This window comes from Mizuhopecten yessoensis, unplaced genomic scaffold (genome assembly GCF_002113885.1).
Source record: "Mizuhopecten yessoensis strain PY_sf001 unplaced genomic scaffold, ASM211388v2 scaffold5519, whole genome shotgun sequence".
In the NCBI taxonomy this organism is placed as follows: Eukaryota; Metazoa; Mollusca; class Bivalvia; order Pectinida; family Pectinidae; genus Mizuhopecten; species Mizuhopecten yessoensis.
In genome coordinates, this window is record NW_018406089.1 from 1778989 (window position 1) to 1798098 (window position 19110).

Genomic DNA, 19110 nt, shown 5'->3' on the forward strand with positions numbered 1-19110 from the left:
TAAAATGACTTATTTTGAATAAACTACAGGCCTAAGGCGCTAGTACAAATGGGTATCAAGATTGTATTGTGTAAATGAATGACCTTCACTCATATTCAAGTTCACATTGGTCAAATGTGTTCGATAACTTGAAACGACGTATTGTGAATAACCAAAAGACCGATGGTAATATCATTTAGCCAGTAGAATGCTGGGACGAAGATATTTCAAAATTGTTTAAATGAATTACTTTCATATCTACTTTATATCAAAAGGACAATGGTTAAATAAGTTGAAGAACTTAAGAGCCAGATGTGCTGGAAATATTAAAACAACTTCTCTGTACAATTTAAAGGCCTAAGGTAGGTAGTTTTGCCGTTCTTGGATGAAGGGCTACTATCGAGCTTGTTCAAGTGATTGATTTTGATCCACTTTTATTGTCACAAGGTAAAATTTGCATAAACCTTCAAGAACCTCTTCTCAATAAACAAAAACCACAGGATGATAATACATGGCAAGCATTTTCCAGTTAATCATTCTGATGTAAATTGCAATGCCGCTGAAACAAACATTAATTATTTTTTGAAAAATAGTTTTCTGATGTTTACCTGATAATATTTTCACATAATTCTGTTAAGTGTTTTTCAAGATAAGACACTTAAACAAAAATTTGTTGAATCTTTAAAAAATAATTTTCTAATGTTTCTCTGGTAGTAATTTTCAATATAATGCAAGTTAATCTCGGAATTAAATATTAACAATAAGATTGCGGTAAGATAAATACAAACAGACAAATAAAACAAATAACAACAAATCCTCCAACATTATCCTCAAGATCCGTATCTTACGGGGGAGAATAAGGGCCATGTAGAAGAAAAATGATTTCGTTATAAACTATAAACTTTCCGCATTAAAATGACCTTGATCTAATTTCAAGGTCACAGGGGTCAAATATGTTAAACAGTTCAAACAACAAATTTTAAAGGACCATACGTGCTAAAGTCATGCGACTTGGATATGTTATGAACACCAGCAGTGCAAATCTTTTTCCTAATTACAGTAATGAGGTCAAAGGTCAACTTTAAGTGCTAGTCAGGGGTCAAAAGTCTACATTGGTTAAAAGCTTTTAAAATTTTCTTCTCAAGTTCCATAAGGCCCAGGGTAATGATATTTGGCCAGTGGGTACCTGGGATGGAATGCTCCTCATAAAAATGACATTGACCTATTTCCAAGGTCACAGGGGTCAAATATGTTAAAACCTTCAAACAACAATATCTTAAGAACCATTTGGTTTAGAGTCATGATACTTGGGTATGTTATATAGACCAGCTGTGTGAATCGTTTTCTGTATTACAGTATTGAGGTCAAAGGTCAACTTTAAGTGCTAGCCGGAGTCAGGGTTAAGGGTTGGGTTTAAAAGATTTAAAAATAAAGTTTCAAATTTCAAACAGCAATATCGTGTTATTTTCACGAAAAAACGAAACTTATTTTTTTCTACATATGACCCTAATGCTCTTCCGTAGTATTTCGTAGTAATGAGATCAATTTATCAGATGACATGTGTTGGTTTCTATATATTAAACCGACCGAGGTATATAAGTGCACACTACCCTTGTGATATATAGGAAGTATTGAAGGAATGGGAAAACATCTGGCACCAAATATTTGTTTCTTCACCAACTTAAAACCCATGAAAAACATCATCATGAAATCAGTATATAGATTGACGCCCCCTTTCCAATGATCGTGTTCTAGTTTTTATCTGGTAATGCCTACTGCTGTAAATGTTGAGATTAAGTGTCATACTAGAACAAAAGATAAGATTGGAGGAACCTACACTAGAATTTTATGGGTAAAACACCGTCTGTGAGACCGAGATGGTTGTGATTTTTGAACTAACGAAAATGGCCGCTACTTTGGACATGTAGATTTACTACTACTCAATTTTCAATATCTCATGACATGGCTTTGTTTTGTACATTTAAGTGAATTTTCCTGAAATGAATTTTGTCCCTACAGAAACAAAAGGGAAGGGTGCCTCTTGAAAATGATCTAAAGACAAAATGCTAACAAAATGCAAGTATGTATATCCGATGATATTGCTTTTCTGATAGACTGTGATGCGAGTCTTTACCAGACATAAAACCGGAACTGCGAAGAAATGGGAAATGATCAGATATCAATTCTATGATAACTTACATCGTCGAACGATGTAAACTTCAACAACTTGAAAAAAAACCACAAAAAGTATTCCAACACAAAACGTATCAAAATATCAGTATGTAGATTGTCGTCCCCTTTCCAAAGGTCGTGACAACTGCTATATATGTATATCCTTAGGTTTAGTGTTAACTTGGTACAAAAAGATAAGGCTGAAGTTATAAACTAGCGCAAGCTGCAATAATAAGTCAGTGTCTGTTAGAACGATAAGATGACCACCATGTTTGTGAATCTCGTACTGATCACATGTTTGACCGGTTCTTTAGGAAATATGGTTGAAAAAGAGCTTGACCCTGATATTCCACCTCTGCTGTTGCATGTTCTTGACCCTGGCAGCCTGCCGCTATCACAAAGGGACCCAGAACCTGGAACTCCTCCCCTACAACGGCGGGACCTTAAACACGAAAATCCCGCGCTAAAACGACAGGAAGTTGACCACGGAAATTCACCTCAAGAATGGCAGGACCTTGTCACTTTCGTTAACGAGAAAATTGAAGGTATGGAACGACTACTAACCGAAAAGGACGAACGCATTGATCAACTGGAATTAAACGTAGCTATTCAGAAGACTGAAATCAAGCAGCTAAAATGGGGGTTGACGTCACTTGAGGAAGAAGTATCAGAGAAAAATGAAGTTGTCGGCAAATTGGTGGCAAGAGTATCAGCCTTAGAGGGAATGGTGATGTCTGATGCCATTACAAGTGGACGTGACACTGTTAGATCTCAGAGGACTGAGAACGAATCTCAAACTGACCTGGTCAAAACTTCGGACTCCAGACCTGGATCTAATGCTGAGAAGATGTTAACCTCACCACCTGCTGTTCCTAAAACCTCAAACTATCAAAATGCTAGAACTGTGCTGCCTCGCTTTGAGTATCTCCTGAATAAATCTGACGACGAAGAATATGTTGTAAACACTGATAACGGGTCCGAAGATTTATCGATAGCGAAGCACTCAAAATTCCAACAAAAACGTAAGTACATATCAGAACAAAATAGACACGATGTGTATGATGTTTAACTGATGTCTTCATTATAACTTTAACGTATTACAGCAAATGTAATAATTTAAAGTTAATCTTAAGTGAGTAGTTCGATTATGAAAAGACTTTATTTTGTTAATCCAATGTCTTAGCAAATGTATTGTGAATTTAATATAAGGTGTCATATTATGTATTAATCCTTCTAGCCTTATAACGCATTTGATAATCCATATAGTCTGCATTACGAAAATTGATAATCCCTGTAGTCTGAACTGCGTAAATTGTTAATTCCTATACACTGTATTACGTAAATTAAAACATGAAAACGTAAACGAAAATATATTTATGTAAACAAAGACAATAATATAAATTTATTATCAATCTATGTATGCTGTGGATGTTGAATGAGAACCCTTCTGCGTGAGGACACCATATTGTTCAGGGGCTGACTCCAGGGCTCCCCAACCCTGGCACCCGTATCAAAATAATTATATATGTATATATATATCTTCTTCGAAGCAGTATATTTATATACATATTTATGAAAAAAATGGCTGGGGGAATAAAATATTTGTAAAAAAACAACAACAAAAAACAATGCTGTTGTCTTGTAAATATAAGTGTATTTTATGTCAGAATTGAAAGCCCTATGTGATATATATGTCTTATGTTTAAAAGATAAACTATTGGAAACGCATTGCAAATCCATATATATAGCAACAAGGTTATACATATTTGACAATGATAAAACAGCACGTTTTGAATTGCTATTATTCATTTGTAATATTTTACCTCTTACATTGTATTGTAGGCGTAACGCCTAAAGCTACCATAGCTTTCCACGTTGCTTTGTCCACCAGTAAAGTTGTCACAGAAGACGACGTAGTAGTGTATGATCAGGAGACTCTGGACCAGGGGAATGGATACAACCCAAGGGAAGGGCTTTACATTACCCCGGAGTCAGGGACCTACGTCCTCACCTGGACCACTCTTTGTAATGCACATGAAGCAATTCAGACTGTTCTTGTTGTGAATGGAGCTGTAAAAGGAGTATCGTGGACAGATTCGAATGAGATAAACGATTACCACCAAACTACAGCTGTCGTCGTTCTCACACTGAACCAGGGAGATCGTGTCTTCATCCGTTTGGGGCATGCTGATGGACACGGGGCAATAGTGAGTAACAGCGCACAGTATACCGGGATATCAACCTTCTCAGGATGGAAGCTAGACTGAGGAATAATAAATGGACATAAATATCAAAATAATTTCTATTTCTGGCTTTGTTACACTTACTCCCGATAAAAAACACACTTACTCCTTATGAAATATTGTTTCTTCTCTTTGGTTCGTTTTACTTATTAGTCAATATCAGCTTCTATCAGTGTCTGGCTAACTGTACGAAGTGTAGATACCTCACAATCAAAACAGTACAGCTGCCATTGATAGGGTTTGAATGAATCGGGTTAGGAATTACAATGTATGTGCTGTAGCATCATCAATGACAATTCATAACGTATGCGCCGCGGTGGCTAAGTGGTTAATAGTCTGACTGTCCCTCCACCACTGGGTCACGGGTTCGAGGCCTACGTGAGGTAGGCGCCAGGTACTGACTGTAAGTCGGTGGTTTATCTCCGAATCCTGGCACGTCCTTTAATGGCCAAAGATGTTAATAGGACGTTAAACACAAACAAACTAAACCAGACCATAATTTATGCGATACGCCATATTAATTTAATCGATATCTTTGAAAGCATCGGGTAATTATTGACCGCTTCAATCTGGCTTTAAAAGATCGTGTTCGAAAGTTTTAAAAATGCTCAGATTACTTTTTTTTTTTTTTTGATGGCTAGTTCTAAAAGTTCCAAAACATTTAATGGATTCTACAGCAGTAGATATTAATTTGATTTGGTCGACAGTATAAGGTAACTTCTTAAAATTTGTTACTTACATAATAGACAAATATATAGCCCAGCAGGGAAACATGAACTTGGATCTATCAAGATGTTTCGAAGTGTTAAATAATAACGGTAGAAAGGACTATCTATAGTTTGGCTTCTTATGACCCAAAATCCATCGAAATAAAAAATCTTTAATAGAACTTTCAAATGACTGTTTCTTCAATTTTGATTACTTCCCCGGTACTATCATGTAAACATTTATTTGTGTTTCAATTATGGCTGCTATGGTAACCTGTTAATATTTGCATACATTTATTAAGTTTGAACATTCAGACAGATTTTCACTTAGAAGGAACTCTTGAACAAACTTTATATTTCTCCTAAAGATGTATTATAGGTGCCTACACATTATCATTACATATTAAGTTTTTCCAAGCATGCGCTTTATAGTTTCAAGGAGAAAAACTATGCAAAATATGACAATATGCACTCAATATTCTAAATTTTCTAAATTATTCCAATCTGAACTTGTTGCGATGGCAACAATAACTAGAAAAACAAATAAATACCTTCATGATAGTATTTCGAAAGTATTCAAAATTAAAGAAACAGTCGTTTGACAGTTTATTTAAAGGTTTTGAATTTTGATGCATGTTGGGGCCAAAACGCACCCAAATCATACATACATGTAGTCCTTTGAAGCAGAACACTAAAATCTATATCTCTGATAAGTATGGTATCATTAATGAATGGAAAGTTTTTTCTCAAAGGCTTATATGAGATTCTTAGGTTGACGTGGGTTGTTATATGGGGAAAGGTTTGTTTTATTATCTTAGTGAATGAAGCATTAGAAATAAAAACCCATAACGAGCAGAACACACAGACCACGTACCCACTCTCCTCCTTCCTAGAAAAGAGAGATCGAGATATTAGGCAATGTTTGATTGTTTTGTGTATTGTTATCAATAACATTAAAGGAGAAAGCGGACAGCTAACAATAACAAGCAGAACACACTGAACACGTACACACTTTCCGGATTGTGTTGAATATTTGGGTCAGTCATTCCTTGAATATTAACCGGAAACGTATTATTTCCTTGAGAATAAATAAGTTACTGTTCGATTGTTTGATAGTAGTTATAAAAACAAAAACAAACAAAAAGGTTATTATTGTCTGCTTAACAAGAAATACATTCACTCTTTTTAAAATATATTAAAGCAATGATGTTGTAATTTTCTTTCATGGGGTATGAAATGAATTTTTAATGCAAACAGATGGAATCTGCGTAGCGGATTATTTTAAAATTTGAAAAAACAATTATTTTCATAATCCGACGAAATTATAAAAAAACCTTCAATGTTTATAATGAATTTCAATAACCTGTCATAAAATGGAGCCATAACAAAAAAAACCCGATCAATTAATTTTTAATAGTGGCAATTTATTGCGTGCGCAATAATACATAGCGAAAGAAATTCCGAGGGCGTTGCTTTTTTTCTTTCTTTCTTAGAACAATGAAAAGAATTGTTCGACCAATCAGATTTGAGTATTTAGTATAAAAAACCCAAAGAAAATTCATTATAAATATATATTAACGATTTGTGTTGAACAATATTAACTATAATACTCACAGTTATTACATAACCCGTTTGTTCCAATCATAATTGAACAATGACTACAAATGAACATAATGAAGACTGAGATAACTGATAAAAACTGTTATTTGAATTTTTTTCCGAGATTAACATTTTTTTTAATCGGAAATCGTATGTCAACAACTCCAAGTTGCGTCATGTAATATGCTTCAGTCACATTTGCGCCGGCCGCCGACCGGTAAGTAGGAATCGGCAGGCTTCCCGGCGTCCCGGGTGCCGGGGACCTTTTTCCGATGACTGGGATTTGCCGTGAGAATAATGGTGACATTAGATCCGGGCACCGCATGGCCCCAGCAACCAATTTGCCCGATTTAATCGAACGGACATCTGAAGGATACCGTAGGGAGACCGTCTCAAGGATACCAAAAGACTATCTCAAGGATACCACAAGACTATCTCAAGGATACCACAAGGCTATCTGACGATGGCCGGGCTGTCGTACAGTAGCCGGAAGATGTCCGTGTGGCGGGTGGGATACGTATATAGCCCGTACGGCGTCTAAAAATTGGCCGATAATCTCCCGGCGTCCTTACGGTTCCCTGGCTAGCCGGCCGATTTTGACCAAAAAAAGTATCGCCCGGGCGCCTTTTCGGAAATCGGCGCAAATATGACTGAGGTTTAGGCTAAAAAAAGGGTTCCATTCGGGAAATTTCACTCAGTTTTGCTAACTCTAAAGGAATACATTATGTAGGTTATTGTCAAACGATTTGTCCAAGTTAAGGAAGGTTATCAACTGAATCAGTAACAGGTGAACACGATTTATATAGTCGTCTGTCAAAGTTGGGATTGATATATGAAGGGAACTAACTCGTACAATTAAGAGAATACAAACACCAGTTGTTAGGCTCGGAGACTGAATGAGCTCGGTGTTCGTTGATTCTGGGTTAATATCGGCATAATTAACGACACAATTTGAAACAATGCATACTTATTTCAACAAATTAAAGCCACTGCATCATATTTTCGTTCATACCCGACTCAGACAATTCAAGGAGGCTGACACATACGGAACGAATTTTCGCTTAAAATGATATTTTCTTATTTAAGTGCGTCCGAATCTTTCTTTCATTGTTGATGCAAGCGTTAACTAGGAGTTCAAAATGGTGCACGAACGTTTTTATGCTTGTTCTGGTAACCTGAGCACTTCATTAAACTTACATGTAACTTTGTTTCAGAACCATATCATAATGTGAAATCAATGTATAATGTCAATTATATCAAATAACAATAACTCAAGTTGGACTCAATGCAACTACCAAATATTAGTAGAACCTTGAAATATAGCGGCTCTCCACTTCGAGCTAGTAAAAAGATGGCTGTCGTAGACTCTCAGCTGAGCCTGCGCACCACGTCTAGACATTAATCTTCCGCGATGACGCGTCAGAAAATTTGATATCTTATGTTTTCATCAACAAAAATAAAACATGACATTCAAAATATGTTTTTGTGTTTTGTTTCGACATAATTTGTATATTGAACTATCAACGTACACCATCATTTTGTATGATGGTCCTTCAATGGCGAACTATATATTTTAACACTACGTAGAACTGCACAAGCTCCAGAACCTGGGACAAACTATCAGAATGGACTTCACAAGTTCCAATTATTGAGAGGGGAAAAAAACGTTGATTGAAATATAAGGTTTGGAACTTGCTTTGGTCGATTTCATGGGGTGATGAATTGAGTTGACCTTAGAAGTTCATATTGAATTTGTTACACGCATGACAAACTCATTTCATCACCCATTGAAATCGTCATAAGCAAGATTCAATCCTTAAACAACATTACCATGTTTTTATACGTATTGGGCATACGCATGGCCACGGGTTTATAGTGACCCGGCAGGATTTTCAGGACTTTTCATATATTGCTTTAAAGTTTGTAAGTTTTTCTGTCGTTTTACTTTTTCCGAGTGAATGATTTCGTCGTGTCTGGATAAAACCATCGTCAGGACGCGTGAGGCTTTCTGAGAGTAGGAGCGTGTGTGGTGTTCTCTTCAGTCTCCTCTGGAATTGAAGACATGAAATCAGATGAGATTAATAATTTCTCACCATTATTCAATTTAAACAATTACATACCTCTTCATATCTGAGAAGAGTCTGAAAACCCCCATCTTTTACTGTGAATAAACAAAGTTCTATACTGTGATTAACAAAGTTCTATACACGCTATATATGCTATGACCTGGTATTTTCCCGATTATCATCATACCAATAATTTTCCCGTATTCTGTTAGTATTTACATATTATACCTAGTATTTTTGTAAAATGTTAAATTTCTTTTAGTTCAAACAGTTGTTGTATTCAATACAAAAAATGTAATCCAACTAAAACGTAGGACTTTTATTAGTTCAGAGGCAATGGAACCTGAATGACCCGAAATAATCGATCACTTTCTCGTGCTATCGAGATATTTCTCCTATATAAACGAAATCCGTATCTTATATTAAACGGAACAAGATATCTCGTATTAACGAGATTGCTATCACTGAGGATGATGAAGATGATGTGTGCGCGTTAGTGTGAGTGTTCTTGATGATGAGGATGATGTGTGCGATCAAGTGTGAGTGTGTCCTTGTGGGTGTCTTTGTCTTATCTGTAATTGCCATAAGTTGTAAAACTTCAACAAATAAAGAACTTGAACTTTAACTTAATTATAATAACCAGATCGGGATCCATATGTGTCTTGTTACCGAGATCCGTGACACGTATTAATGAAAACAATATCTTATATATCTCGTACGAATCAGATCAATATCTCGTATTTAAGACATCTCTATCTCGTATTACCGAGGGACGTACTTCGATATGACGAAATCGATTTCTCGTATTATCACTGATATCAGTGTGTCGAATAATACAGCTAACTACAGTGTATCTCGTAATATTGAGGTCCACATCTCGGTATAATGAGATTCAGATTGTGTGTTAACGAGACCGAAATCTCGTATAAACGAGATAGAAAGTACATTTAATAGGAAAGTACACGTTATGTTAAATGGCCGGTGCATTTGTCCATAGATTATATAGACTGAGGTACAAGTCTTAAATGAATACTATTCTGGTGCTATACCGGAAGTACAAAAGGATCGGAGAAATAACAGATATAAATCATACTTTTACTAACATCGTCGAACGAAATATATTTCACCAGCTGAACAAAACAGCGACAGAGCGTATTAAATTTACAAATACCGTGCTCTGGTTCTTAACTTTTCATGACTTCTTTTTAATATGTATATCCTGAGGTTAGTGCCAACATGGTACTGAAGAAGCTAAAATAAATCCTGTACAGGTAGACATGTGTCTGTGTGACCGATAAGAGGGCGCGATACTTCTGAATTTACGGCTTGCATTCCCGGTACTCTTGGACATACAGTGGCGTGTCATCTTAAAGTCGCAGACAAACAATAGATGACCATACCGAGATTCCAACCCTGGACCCTCCCTTCGAACTCTAGACGTATGCTCTACCCATTAAGCTTACTACTCGCCGGCAAACGACCCAGTCCAGTTCCGCTACACTCCCCGTTCTGTTTATAAGTTTTTATCCTGGATAACAACACCATATAATACCAAGGTCTTTCAAAGTATTCACCAAGTACTGTTAACAAAGGTCGGTAGTTGGTCCCATGGTAACAAGAGATAAAAAAAAAATACACGGCCGGACCGTGACTCGAACCCGGGACCCTCCACAATCTAGACGGACGTTCTCCCAAATGAGCTGATCCAGTTCAGTTCAGCTCCGCTACATATATACATGCATGTGTAGCTCACATTGAATGCGTTAAAAATGTTTAAAACTGCTTCTTCCGAGTAACCAAAAGGCCTTGGGTAATGATATTCGCTCGACAACAAGCTCAGATGAAGAGCTACCAAGTTTGCTCAAATAAATGACCTTCTCCATTACCCATGATCGAAGGAGTCAGATGAATGAAAATCATAAAATGACTTATTTTGAATAAACTACAGGCCTAAGGCGCTAGGACAAATGGGTATCAAGGTTGTGTCAATAAATGACCTTCACTCATATTCAAATTCACATGGGTCAAATGTGTTGGATAAATTGAAACGACGTATTTTGACTAACGAAAAGACCAATGGTAATATCATTTAGCAAGTAGAATGCTGTGACGAAGATATTTCAAAATTGTTTAAATGAATTACTTTCATATATTAAAATCAAAAGGACAATGGTTAGTTAAGTTGAAGAATTAAAGAGTCAGATGTAATGAAAATATTAAAACAACTTCTCTGTACAATTCAAAGGCCTAAGGTAAGGAGAGCACAAGATGATAATATATGGCGAGCATTTTCCAGTTAATCTTTCTGATGTAAATTGCAATGCCGCTGAAACAAACATTAATTGTTTCTTGAAAAATAATTTTCTGCTGTTTACCTGATAATATTTTCATATAATTCTGTTAAGTGTTTTTTCAAGATAAGGCACTTAAACAAAAATATAATTGAATCCTTAAAAAATAATTTTCTAATGTTTCTCTGATAGTATTTTCAAAATATTCCGTTAAGTGATTTTCAAGATAAGACAAGTTAAAATGTAATCTCGGAATTAAATATTAACAATAAGATTGCGGTAAAATAAATACAAACAAACAAATAACTACAAATCCTCCAACATAAACCTCAAGATCAGTATCTTACGGAAGAGAAAAAGGGCCATGTAGAAAAAACAACATTATTTCGTTTTAAGCTCACCTGGCCCGAAGGGGTCCGTCCGTCATTTTTTTTCTTTTGAACGACTTCTTCTGAAGAATTGGATGACCTAGGGTCACGACATTTAACCAGTAGGTACGTGGGATAGGGTGCTATAAAGTTTCCTCATTAAAATGGTATTGACTTACTTTCATGGTCAAATATGTTAAACAATTCAAACAAAAATATCCTAAGAATCATTTGGACAAGAGTCATGATATTTGGATTCGTATGTACACTATCAGTGTAAATCTTTTTCTTCATTACAGTAATGGGGTCAAAGGACAATTTTAAGTGTAAGTCAGAGGTCAAAGGTCAACATGGGTTAAAAGATTTAACAATCTTCTTCTCAAGTTCCATAAGGCCAAGGGTCATGCTATTTGACAAGTGGGTACCTGGGATGGAGTGCTCCACATTAAAATGGTCTTGACCTACTTTCAAGGTCACAGGGGTCAAATATGTTAAAAACTTCCAACAACAATATCTTAAGAACCATTTGGTTTAGAGTCATGATACTTGGGTATATTACATTGTACATGTATACCAGCTGTGTGAATCGTTTTCTTTATTAGAGTAACGAGGTCAAAGGTAAACTTAAAGTGCTAGCCGGAGTCAGGGTTAAGGGTTTGGGTTAAAAGCTTTATAAATAAAATTTCAAATTTCAAACAACAATATCTAAGAGCCGTTTAAGAGATGTTAAAATATGTCTTAGCACGAACCTTTCTGATGATAACTTGAAGTTTCAAGATAATAACTCGAAATTTCGACTTCCTAACTTAAATTTCAAGAAAATATCTCGAAATTTCGAAATCTCGAAACTTATTTATTTTCTACATGGCCCTAAATGCTCTTCCGTAGTATTTCGTATTAATGAAATCAAATTATCAGGTGACATGTGTTGGTTTCCATATATTAATCCGACCGAGGTACCAGTCTATATACACGTGTATTCTACCCATGTGATATATCGGAAGTATTAAAGGAATGGGAAAACATCTGGCACTAAATATTTGTTTATTTACATTTTAAAACGATGTAATCATCACCAACTTAAAACCTATGAAAAACATCAACATGAATTGTAGAAAACATATCAGTATATAGATTGACGCCCCCTTTCCAATGATCGTGTTCTAGTTTTTATCTGGTCTTGCCTACTGCTGTAAATGTTGAGATTAAGTGTCATACTGGTACAAAAGATAAGATTGGAGGAACCTACACTAGAATTGTGTGGGTAAAACACCGTCTGTGAGACCGAGGTGATTGTGAATTTTGAACTGACACATATTTCAGGCGTTCTTTATGAAAATTTGACAAAAAATTTACACAAAACCTGTTTGACTGAAATATCTTGAAAATGACCTAAAAAAAATAATGTTTACAAAATGCAGAAAGTACGTAATATAGTGGGAAAATACGCTTGTGACCGTAAATTTGGCTCAAGTTTGTATACCCGAAGATATTGGTGTTTTTTCTGATAGACTGTGATGCGGGACTATACCAGACATAAAACCGGAAGTACAATGGAATGGGAAATGATCAGATATCAATTCTATGATAACTTACATCGTCGAACGATGTAAACTTCAACAACTTAAAAAAACCACACGAAAAGTATTCCAACACAAAACGTATCAAAATATCAGTATGTAGATTGTCGTCCCCTTTCCAAAGGTCGTGACAACTGCTTTATATGTATATCCTTAGGTTTACTGTCAACTTGGTACAAAAGATAAGACTAAAGTTATAAATTAGGGCAAGTTGCAAAAATAAGTCAGTGTCTGTTTGAACGACAAGATGACCACCATGCTTGTGATTCTTGTACTGATCATATGTTTGACCAGTTCTTTAGGAAATAAGGTTAGAAATGAGCTTGATCCTGATATTCCTTCTCTGCTGTTGCATGACCTTGACTCTGGCAGCCCGCCGCTAACACAGAAGGACCTTAAACACGACATTCACCTTCAACAATGGCAAGACCTTGTCACTTTCGTTTACAGGAAAATTGAAGATATGGAACGACATCTGACTGAAAAGGACGAACGCATTGACCAACTAGAATTAAACATCGCTAGTCAGATGACTAAAATTAAGCAGCTGAAACGGGGGATGACGTCACTTGAGAAAGAAGTATCAGAGAAAAATGAAGTTGTCGGCAAATTGTTGGCAAGAGTATCAGACTTAGAGGGACTTGTGATGTCTGATGCCATTACAAGTGAACGTGACACTGTTAGATCTCAGAGGACTGAAAACGAATCTCAAACTGACCTTGTTCAAACTTCGGACTCCAGACCTGGATCTAGTGTTAAGAAGATGTTTACCTCCCAACATTTCGTTCCTAAAACCTCAAACTATCAAAATACTAGCACTGTGCTGCCTCAATTTAATGATCTCGTGAATAAATCTGACGAGGATGAATCTGTTGTGTACACTGATAACGGGTCCGAAGATTTATCGATAGCGAAGCACTCAAGATTCCAACAAAAACGTAAGTACATATCCGAACAAAATAGACACGATGTGTATGATGTTTAACTGATGTCTTCATTATAACTCTAACGTATAAAAGCAAATGTAAGTATTTAAAGTTAGTATTAAGTGAGTAGTTTGATCATGTCAAAAATCCTATGTCTTAACAAATGTATTGTGAATTTAATATAAAGTGTCTTATATTATTATGCAATAATCTTTGTAGCCTTATAACGCATTTGACAATCCCTATAGTCTGAACTACGTAAATTGTTAATTCCTATACTCTGTATTACGTAATTTGAAACATGGTAAACGTAAACGAAGATATGTTGGTGTAAACACAGACAATAATATAAACATATCAATCTATGTGTGGTTTTTTAATTTAAATATAAGGGTATTTTATGTCCGAATTGAAAGCCCTATGTAATATATATGTCTTATGTTTAAAAAATAAACTATTGTTAACTCATTGCAAAGCCAAATATAGAGCAGCAAGGTTATACATATTTGACAATGATAAAACAACACGTTTTGAATTACTGTTATTCATCTGTAATATGTTATCTCTTACATTGTATTGTAGGCGTAACGCCTAAAGCTACCATAGCTTTCCACGTAGCTTTGTCCTCGAATAAAGATGTCACAATAGACGTAGTAGTAGTGTATGATTTGGAGACTCTGGACCAGGGGAATGGATACAACCCAAGGGAAGGGTTCTACACCGTCCCGGAGTCTGGAACCTACGTCCTCACCTGGACCACTATTTGTTATGTACACAATGAATTCCAGACTGTCCTTGTGGTGAATGGGGCTGTAAGAGGGTCATCATGGACGGATGCTTTAGGGGTAAACGATTTACATCAAACTACAGCTATCGTCGTCCTCACACTGAATCAGGGAGATCGTGTCTTCATCCGTATGGGACATACGCATGGACACGGGATAATATTGAGTCAAAGCGAATTTGGACAGTCTACCTTCTCAGGATGGAAGCTTGAGTGAGAGATGGGGCAAAATGACGTAATTCATTTGCCTAAATGCTAATAAATGTGTTCCTACTTATTTGTTCTTTTTAACAATCAGACAGACACTCAACATATATTTAATCTCTCTTTGACGTAGTGGATGATATTTCTGCCAGTATTTGACGAAATGTGTGTGGAAGTTGAATTTTATTTTCTTAAATGTTGTATACTTATACCAGCTTATACTATTTATCAAATTATATGAGATACATGTATATCAATTATTGTTTGACTAACTGTATAAGCGATTTCAATCAGTGTTTTGCTAACTGTATACTCAATTTCAATCAGTGTTTTGCTAACTGTATGAAATACTTAAATCAGTAATTGGCTTACTGAATGAGATGCAGATACTAGAATAAACCCCAGTACAGCATTAATTATCATACGGAAAAGTGCCGAAATGTTTGCCCAAACAAGCATCTGACTTTGACGCCTAGAATGGAGTATAATATAGCCTGCATTTGGAATTACAGTCTCTAGGCTACAACATAATGTTTGACACTTTATAATATATATATGTATTCAGAATTCTTATGAAAATTATTTTATAAAGTTTTCGATTTTTTTTCTTAATAAGATAAATCTCAGACAAAACAAAGGGGGCCACTGCATTAGATGTGGACAGTATGAAGTATAATTATACCGATGTTAAGAATGTTATCCCAATAGATAACCCACATGTCTTTCAAGGTTTTTTTCTCGCGAAAACGAATAACGGCAAAGGATTATAAACCAAAGACACTGAAATAATTGTTTACAAGTAACATCGACCTAGATCAGCTGTCGCCGAGCAGAACGCACAGAACACTTACACCATCTTCTGGTTTTTGTTGCGTCTATTTTGGAAGAAAGCCATCGAGTTATTTCCTTCAAAACAGATAAGGCACTATTTTAATGTTGTAAAGTGGGAAGAAATTTTCGACACGCCAAAAAGAACATCAGAACAGTCTACTCTAGAAATACGCGGAAGACATCCGAAAAAACAATAAATAAATCAGCTATAACAGACCATGTTAATATATACAACCACATCATAGACTGGAACAACTCCAATTTGCTTGAAAGGGAGGACAACTGGAAATGTAGGAAAATAAAAGAATCCATTTGGATTAAGAGGGAATGTAAAGCAATGAACAAAGACGAAGGGGTCACCAGCTGCATCATCTTTATGACCCATTTTAACATTCACTAAGGGGCCGGAAGGGGTTCACATGTAACCCGTCCTGCCAGCTGTATTAGAGTGCTTTGTAGATGAAATTTCTTGACATTTTCTGACGGGTAACTTTACTTATTCTGCACATTGAGGCTCGGCGAGTTGTTTTCAGCGGTTTAGGTTTGAGACACCGGTCATTTTCGAAAGCTTGCAAAACAAATCATTATCATCATATGATATACACATTTGATATAACGACCTATCTGCATTTAAAACAAACTTTAACATTTAATGTAAATAATAATATTCACAGGATTTACATATTCCATTTTTTTACATCGCTTTTGGGTTTATGATATCAGGTATAGCGATTTCTGGAAAAAACGACTACAATTAGAATCAAAACGACTGAGTTAATTGTATTTAGCTGTCCATGGTAAGCCAATTGTAATACAGAATTAAATGAATGGGAAAACATCTGGTATTACATATATGTCTACTTTAATCGTTCGACAATGTTAACTTCACTAACTTGAAAATTACAAAAATAATTTCAATACAAAACGTAGTAAAACATCAGTACGTAGATAGTCGCTCCCGTTTCCAAAGATCGTGTTTTGTTCATCTAGCCGTGACAACCTGCTATATATGTATATATCCTTAGGTTTAGTGTCAATCAGGTACAAAAGATAAGACTGAAGAAATACATACGCTTCAGCTTTCATAGTAAGTCATTGTCTGTTTGAACGACCACCACGCTTGTCAATTTCGTGCTGACCATATATATGTTTGACCGGTACCTTAGGACATATGGTTAGAGAAGAGATTGACCCTGACATTCCAACTTTGCCGTTGCATGACCTTGACACTGGCAGCCAGCCGCTAAAATAAAAGGATATAGAGCCTAAAATTCATCCCCTACAATGGCAGGATCTTAAACACGAAAATCCGGCGCTAAAACGACGGAACGTTGACCGTGGAAATCCACATAAACAATGGCAGGATCTTGTTACTATCGTTTACCGGAAATTGAAGGTATGGAACGACTTTTGACCGAAAAGGACGAACGCATTGACAAACTGGAATTAAACATCACTAGTCATATGACCGAAAGTAATCAGCTAAAACGGGGGATGACGCCACTCGAGCAAATGGTCGTAGAGAAGAACGAAGTTATCAACAGGTTGGTGACGAGAGTAGCAGACTTTGAGCGGGGTGTTTATCGTCGTCAAAGTGCCCAATATTGCAAAACAAACGTAAGTACATATCCCGCAAAAAATAACAATAAATATACACAATAAATGATGTTTATCTTCCGTAAGCAATATGATGGTCACATAGTGTTACCTTTGTTGGCATCATTTTCAGTAGCATGATACAAAATTGATATAGTAGTCCTAATATTTATATATTTATATATAAGACATAAAGTTATACATGAAAATGAAAGAAACCCGTAATGTTATCAAAGACGAAGCTAGAGTAAAATATAAACGAAGTATACATTAAAACGAAGACCCAAGTAAAATGCAAAATAATAAGACCCGATCAGAAATGAAATGAAGTTTTAGTGTGCAAAATATTTCTCCGGAAACGGAACACTCATGGGAAAGTGCGTTAAATTTGCGTGCAAAAATAGATACAAAATTATTTTTTTTATGTCAAAGAACGATCTTTCATCGTTATTCGCTGATGAATATTGTTACATGGGCAGCTTTATTTTGGAAAAATTACAAAAATGTATCATATTATACGAGCGCTATTTACTTTAATTCATTTTCAGAAGCCTGATTTTTCAAAACCAATGCAACATTGTAGAGCATGCCAGAATCTCATTGAATGTTTGAAATATTTCAAAGATATGTATCTTTTTGCTAACATAGATAGTTTATAACAAATTCTATTTCATTTGCGATGTAACGTCACTTTTCATTGTTTATAACCAAATAATAACGAAAGGAGTTATTTTCCAACGAACCATGCTCTTCCAAAAGCATTGCCTGCTAGTTTCATTTGTAGAATCAGGGTACCCGCATTTAATTTTGTGTGTATTTGAATTGTTTTGCTATTTTCAAGTAAACCTGTAGAATGTATAAATTACCGCGAACGTTACTTGAAATAGTTTTTAACTCTGTCAAGTGCTTATTTTATGTGATGGAGAGCGATGTCGATGTTTGGGTGGATTTAATTGATGGAAATAAATACCAGGTATAAATCATGACGTCAGTGTTAATTGTTTATCGTCTGTGGACAAAATTACAAGTGAAAATGAAAAATCTTTACAAAATACATGTATATCCAGGTTAAATAGACAAAATAGGACAACTGCCCACAAGCTTACACGTGAGAAACACGCGCATCCTGTTGTGAAACAACGATATAAAGTGATCAAGTGACAGAACAGCCTAATTTGAATAATTAGGTGATGTAGGTCACCTTGCTTATCGCCGGCGAATGGACACTTGAGTAGACACAAAAAAGACTTTATTACATTTGACTTGGGAGAAAAGATATAATGAACATAGTTAGGTTTGTAGAAATTTTGAGAAAATAGTAAAACAAATGTGTTTCCAAATAATCGTTGACTATTTCTTAAATGCTATCCAAATACAAACGTGTCCTTTCAGAGTAGATTACAATTATGTTTTGGATTCTTTTCACAGAACCAAGCTCCAGAGATATCACTTTGCAACAGAAAGGAAACAAGAGTACCGCGGGGCGGAACAATATACGTCCGTCGAATGCCATATTGTTTTATATACTTTCTTACATTGAAATAAGATCTGCATCATTCAAAGAGTGGTTGGTTAGCTGACATGCTATAAAAATGTAGGATAAAATTTCAGGATAAAAAATCAAATACTGAAATGAACAAAGGGCAATAACTTTTGAAAATATCGTTGAATCAAAATTCTTTTCAAGGAAACACAACTTCATATCATGATTATTGAGCCTACTAAGTGTTTAAGAGATCCGTTGAAAAATGTAGGAGGAGATTG

General features: G+C 35.6%; 2 protein-coding genes across 2 annotated transcripts; both read left to right on the plus strand.

Annotated features, from left to right (window-relative positions):
* Positions 1 to 2361: 2361 nt before the first annotated feature.
* LOC110450864 lies at positions 2362 to 4491 on the plus strand. The gene is made up of 2 exons (XM_021498637.1): positions 2362 to 3173; positions 3994 to 4491. Exons 1-2 carry the CDS (start codon positions 2411 to 2413, stop codon positions 4416 to 4418), a joined length of 1188 nt encoding a protein of 395 aa, XP_021354312.1. The 5' UTR covers positions 2362 to 2410; the 3' UTR covers positions 4419 to 4491.
* An 8760-nt stretch (positions 4492 to 13251) lies between these two features.
* LOC110450870 lies at positions 13252 to 14982 on the plus strand. Its single transcript, XM_021498644.1, has 2 exons — positions 13252 to 13943; positions 14514 to 14982. Exons 1-2 carry the CDS (start codon positions 13253 to 13255, stop codon positions 14930 to 14932), a joined length of 1110 nt encoding a protein of 369 aa, XP_021354319.1. The 5' UTR covers position 13252; the 3' UTR covers positions 14933 to 14982.
* Positions 14983 to 19110: the final 4128 nt, after the last annotated feature.